General features: G+C 49.4%; 1 protein-coding gene across 1 annotated transcript in view; it reads left to right on the forward strand.

The window, feature by feature from the left end:
- The first annotated feature begins 940 nt into the window (after positions 1–940).
- Positions 941–6,585, forward strand: part of LOC119414646 (mitochondrial import inner membrane translocase subunit TIM44) — a 15,218-nt gene continuing 9,573 nt past the window's right edge. Inside the window, exon 1 of the mRNA XM_037681748.1 lies at positions 941–1,004. Within this exon, the coding sequence (XP_037537676.1) occupies positions 954–1,004 (51 nt within the window). The 5' untranslated portion in view covers positions 941–953. The remainder of the gene's footprint in view (positions 1,005–6,585) is intronic.

Below are 6,585 nucleotides of genomic sequence, written 5' to 3' on the forward strand. Positions count from 1 at the left end.
TAATGTTTTCTATAACAGACTTATGAGATTTGCAAACCACTATTTATATAAACAACATCAGAATTGTTTTGAATTAGGGTGTTGTATAAAATGAATGAAGCCTTTTTAAATTACAATCTGTTTAAATTAAACTCATTAAGATGCCGATTTGGTTACATTTTTCTAGCCAAGGCTTTAAAAAAATTCACATTAACTGGTTTATTTGATCCTTTTTAGGAAATAACAGTTGTGGACAATAATATTAAGAAAAGAAAGGACAGGAAAATGAAAAAGAAATAAATCTAGGACCATGCTGCTGTAGATTTATTTCTTTTTCACTTTTGGTGCCTTGTTTTTGTACTTTTGTTGCATGCTTTGGTATGGCTGCACTCAGCCGAGCTGCAGCTTCACAGGCTCCCGGTGAAATCCCAGTTTATGGTAGTTATGGGGTCTGCTCCGAGCCCGACTCCACTTGCATTATGTGTGTGAACGAACCGAACTTATGAGAATGAGAATCGTGCGGCTCTTTTTCGGTGTATTGTTTTGCACTATTAGTCACTGGCATATATTGCACCGCTGGGCATTTGTTTAGCGTATATATCTTAGATCTTTATTTACTGTTGCTTTTTACACTTTAAATTTTTGCTATTGTTTGATGTAATTGGGACCATGAGTACACAATTTCGTTCCACCTCATGCACCACATGTGACGCGAATGACAATAAAGAACCTTGACTTGATTTATATTTTTAGAGTGTACTTTCCCTTTAATGAGCCGGCGTTTGGCTCCGCCCTATTTGACTTTCTGTGCTCTCATTGGTCAAACGCGACGTCTGCGGTCACCGAGAGGGCGTACCAGGATGCACGTGCTTCATTTCAAGATCAAGATGGCAGCCTCCGTGTGTCGGTGTTACGAGGTGAGACAACCATTTATGTCCTTCTTTACCGCTCTCAGGGCTGAAGTGCTTCTTTTTATGATGGGAAACACGCCATATCAACTTTGTAGCCATTTTTTAAATTTCCATGTAAGTTAGTTCTATCTTCTAGGTTTAGTTTTAGGCTGACGGAGCGCTAGATGTCCGTAGAACGGGCCTTGTTGCATCAGATTCACAGCAGTTTAGCTACTATTACTGCTTAAAGTATAGATGCATCCAGTTAGTTGGTCTGTGCTTAAATTGAGTTTGAAAGGTAAGTGCTCTAAGGTAGTGAAGGATGTTGACAGGTGCTGAGAGAAAAAAAAAAGTGAAGATGAAGACCAGTACATGTTTGTAAAGGGAGGGAGACAGGTGGAACAGTGAGACTACAAGGACCAGATATCACCAAGGTGCAGGACTTCAAGTACTTGGATCCACTGTCCATGAAAGTGGGGAGTTCTATGTCATATAAGCTTCGCCCTTTAAGGCCTTCGCTTTAGTGGGTTTATCCCGTTATGCAGAGCATAAGCACTGAAAAAAATTAGTCCACGCCCACCTGCTGTGTGGGCCCCACCCGGTCCGTATAAATTACGTTAAGAGCGGGAAATCGGCTCCCATTTTTTCTTCAGCGAGCTAATATAGCACTGTCAGAAGAATAAAGAAGATAAATTGTGTAAATGACCAACCTTGCGAAAGATGCTTGGCCCGGCAGTCGACCTCCGGTCGTCCGGTGAGTTCTCCTCCCCGAGGAGAAGATGACAGCAGTCTTATTCCAAGGTAAGCGTCGTGGAACATTTCCCAGTGACAGGTCACTACACGCTGGACAACGCCATCTTGTGTTTTTCCTCTTATCGCCGACCCTCGGGGCGAACCGGATGGTTCCTCCGGGGCAAGGCGTGCTCAGCTGCAGCCCCGCTGCTCTTTCCCTCCTGGGGAGCGTAGTGTAGGTGGGGGGGGGCTGAGTGAATGCTCACCCCATCCCACCCCGTTTCGCATCGGCGATCACACCGCTCCCGGCCGACGGCGCCCTCAGGGGTTGCCCGGCGGAACCCAGGAGGAGGCTGACATGAAGGGACCCCTTTTTTCTACGTCCCTCGCCTTTTCCCGCCAGTTCGGATGATCGGCGGAAAGGTTATTTTTCACTGGGCTCCACTCTGGCTCACCGTCTTGATCCATACGGCCTCGCGTTCCAACAGGACGTTCCACGGGCGAGGCCGCAGACGGTTCTTTCCTGGTAGATTAGAGGAGTCGGTCCCCAGTCCGCTCCCATCACCAGAGTTGAGGGACTCACCGAGCGGGGCTATTCCTCGGTACCCCCCCCTGGAGCCAAGCCTCGCGGAAGCTTCCGGAGCGAAGCTGCCCAGGTCGGAGCAGCGTCCCGTCCCTCCGGAGGAACCAGACGGCGACCACGCTCTCCAATCGAGCCCACCGACGTGTTTTCAGGCAGCCGCAGTTAGCAACAACTTGCGCTGCTAGCATTAGCATGTCCAAGGGATTGAAGGCCGCAGACCTGCCTTGGAGACGAAGATCTCCCTCTGTAAAGCAGCTGACGCCAGCTCAAACATGTGTGCCTCTCCCACGTTTTGCATTGTCGGGGACTGCAGCGCGGAGGACGATGACCCAACGATCCACCTGGCTTCGTTACTCCCCTCGCTGCCGGAGAATCTGCACAAGACCTGATGAAGCCCATCGCGGACGCGCTGTTCAGAGCAGCTTCAAACCATGCTGGCGAAGTGAAACAGTCGGAGGAGGTGCCAAAAGCTGTTCGCCACCTCATCAAGCCGCGCGGCCCACCCCGTCCCCGCTGGAGGGACCGTCGTGAGCAAGTTTTCGACTTTTCCACGGCCGCGGCTCTCGCTGAGTTCCACCACCAGCCCCGCCCGTCAGAATCCAGCCCTCTGCACTCCGGCAGCCTGCAGCTCAGCGTTTCCCCAGAGTTCGCCTGCAAGACAGCGCTCTGGGCAAACAATCGCAGAGCTCATGAGAGAGAAAGCTCTCAAATGACGGTCTCCGGAGGGTGTGTGTAAAAGTGACACGAAAGTTGAAATAAATCATCATTAATGATCAAAGTGTCTGTTTTTTAGCCAGTCTGTAAGCCCGGATCAGCTCACAGCGGCCGCACACATAAGAGCGCACTCGTGGGATGAAACAGCCCCACACACGAGCCGGTGTCCTTAAATAAAGGTTTTTAACTCACCGTCGCTCTAAGACATGACGAGTCGATCACAGAACAGCCTCCACATGAGCCGGTGTCCTTAAATAAAGGTTTTTAACTCACCGTCGCTCTAGACATGATGAGTCGATAACAGAACAGCCTCCACATGAGCCGGTGTCCTTAAATAAAGGTTTTTTAAACTCACCGTCGCTCTAGACATGACGGGTCGATCACGGCACAACGGTAAGCGAAAATAACTACCAACTAGAACTGCATGATCCTCACTCAAGCGGTGTCAACTCGCATTTGTGGGATGGAACAGCCTCGACATGAGCCGGTGTCCTTAAATAAGGTTTTTAATTCACCGCCGCTCTTGACATGACGAGTCGAACACTAAGATGACAGCCTCCATTCAACGGTGCTGCGTTGATGCTGGCGCACACAGCTGCCGGCGCTAACCAGCTCACATCGGTATAAATGTGGTCCGCAGGCTGGTCCGGGTGGGGGTCCTTCTCTCTCAGCTTTCGGCAGCTCACCGCAGCTTAAACGTGAAGCAGCCGAAGAATCCGGTAATGAGTCCCACCTCCCTCTAGCGCGCGCCCCTCCAGCGAGAGCGGCGCGCGTCCCTCCAGAGAACAACGTGTGCTCCCGCGGGGCTAAGCAGCCTTCACTCCAACAGCACGGTGTAAATGAAGTCACGCCCTCCGCCTTTCAACGTTCGCACAGCGACGTCAAACGCGCAGCTCACCGCGTCATCAGCTGTCACACGCTTCGCCTTCAGCTCAAGTCTCGCCCGGGGTCACACAGAAAACATTCCCGCGACGCATGACGGCGGTTGAGGGACGGACTGCTGACAGCCGTACAAAACATGACGCATCATTAACGCACGTTCATCCACGAACGTTACGTAGAGTGGCTAAACATGCTCGCCGTTTTTCATATGGATGGACAGGGTTTATGCAAATGGTACAAGTTACAGTTTGCAACCCGAACCCCTTCATTCAGAGGAGTTATATAAACGGTCCCGTCATCATCATCAGACTGATTCTCTTCCCTAAATGCAGAAATCCAAGCGTTTTCTGATAAAAGTAATCTACAGAGTTCCCCAAGGGAGAGAAAACACGAGGGTTTTTACTCACGGATCGGAGGGGTGAGACCGTTTTTGGATCTGTTGTTTAACATCCAGAGAACGCATACCGATCATCCTAAAACACAGAGACGAGAGTTTTTTGTTTTACCTGGATGATCTGCGGATCCTGTCACTTCAGACAGGAGGCGCTGATGCAGGATCAGGTGTTGACATCACACCTGTTAATCTGGGCTTCGCCATAAGTGGAAGGAAGCTCGATTTTCCCGGCCCAGACATTTGTTTTCTGGAGTGGAATTAAATTCAACCACCATGAAAACTCATTTATCACATGAGACGCCTCTAGAGGTGTTTTTGCACGTCTGCATGTGGATCCAGTAAAACAAACGACGGATGATCATTGTCTTTTCCCTCTGTGGAAGCAGACCTCCGACTCTGGGGAAACACCTTGTTTTTCTATCAGAGGGAGTCCCCCTCAGCAGACCCACGTCATGGGTCAGTCTTCACGGACACGTTGCTGTCAGGCTGGGGGGGGGACATACCTATCTCAAGCAGTAGGGGCGCTGTGGCCCCACTACACATCAGCACACATCAATGTTTTGGAGTGTCGCACAGTACTGAATGTGATTCAACACCTTGCTCCTGTGCTACAGAATCAACACGTGTTGATTCACACAGACATCATGATGACTGCTGCGTACATAACCATCAGGGTGTGCGTTCAGCCAGATGTTACACATTGTGCGAAAGCTACTGAGTTGGGTTCATCAAAGCCTGCTTTTATTAGAGCGGTTTACATATCCGGTGTTCTGATGTGACGTCCAAGGGCGGCCCACGTTACGTGGACCGGATCCTCCATCCGGATCTGATGTTTTCAGACGCAGCAGAAGTTGGCAAAGCAGCTGTGGACCTGTTTGCGATGCGAGAAGAACGCTCAATGTCAACTACGGTTTTCCCTGAGCTCGCGAGACGATCCATCGCTGGGGGGGGACGCATTTGCTCACAGTCGGTGGCCCAAAACGCTTTTTACGCGTTTCTTTCCCCCCCCACCTCCTCTGTTTTTTACGGTCCATGAACCGAGTTCAAGAGGAGGGATTGACAGCTCGCCGTAGAACTGTCATGGAGGAAGGATGCTCTCCTTCAGGCAGGAGGAGCGACCAAGAGTTACCCAGAAATAGGTCAACACCGGTGGGTCTGACCGCTGAGCGGTTCCACTTAGAGGATGGGTCTCCCTCAGGAGATAGTGTGCACAATTCAAGATTCACGTGCTGCATCTACCACAGTTCTGTACACATCAAGGGGACGGCTTTTCAGCGCTGGTGCACAGAGAAGGTTTAGAGACCACCTCATGCCTTTTAAGCGGCGTGTTGTTTTTTCTACAACAGCTGATGGATAGGGAGTTGGTTTTCAGTACGCTTTAACGTACGATTGCAGCCATCTCTTCCTGCCACAAAGGGTTTGGAGACAGAACAGCTTTTATCACCCGCTGATGAAGCGGTTTCTAAAAGGTGTACAGAGATGTAGGCCTGTTCTCACGCCCACTTGTTTCCACAGTGGGTTTAACGCTGGTCCTGCGAGCCCTGATCAAAGCTTCAATTGAGCCTCTGGATCAGGTTTCATTTAAATTCTTGTCTCTTTTAACAGCCCTGTTGCTGGTTTTAACACCCGCTAAGAGGATAAGTAATTATCTGCCCTCTCTGTTGCTTCGTCATGCCTTAGAATTAGGCTAACGGGCAGCTCAGCTGATTTAAGACCAACCCAGCTTTTATGCCTAAAACATCACGAGCTCTTTTAAATCAAGAGTGATATCGTTGGAGGGGTTTTTTCCCTCCCACAGATCAGAAGGGGAAGCATCTGTTCATCTTCTCTGCCCGGTGCAGGCGTTGACGTGTTACGTAACGCGCACAGCTGCAATGCGTTCAAATTCAACAATTGTTTGTGCATTATAGAGATGCTTCTGCAGGTCGCCGTTATCCATCCAGCGCTTGTCACACTGGCTGTGTGAGGCCTTTTCTGAAGCCTACAGAGCATCAGTTTTAGGGCCTCCTGTCAACCTCTAAGCACACTCCACCAGGGGTATTGCATCTTCGATTGTTCTGCATAATGGTATGTCAATGCAGGACATTTGCACTGCGGCGGCATGGTCAACACCCTGCTCATTTATTCGCTTTTACCTACGTGATGTAACGGTTCGTTCCATGACACATTCTGTCCTTAGTGCTCTAACAGAATGAATATTGTTGTTCTCATGGAACTCTGTTTAAGCTCACTTCTGTCTGCACGCATTACAGTGTGAGATGTTGTTATCAGTCACAGTCGTGTCTGTGTTCTGGTTCTATTATCACTAATCAGTTCATGATTATTGTTACCAATCAGTTCATTTGATTATTTATCAATTCATGGACATTAATCTGTTTATACTGTTCAGCCATGATCCAGTTGGTTCATGC

This window comes from Nematolebias whitei, chromosome 9 (genome assembly GCF_014905685.2).
Source record: "Nematolebias whitei isolate Nwh7 chromosome 9, NemWhi1, whole genome shotgun sequence".
Classification (NCBI taxonomy): Eukaryota; Metazoa; Chordata; class Actinopteri; order Cyprinodontiformes; family Rivulidae; genus Nematolebias; species Nematolebias whitei.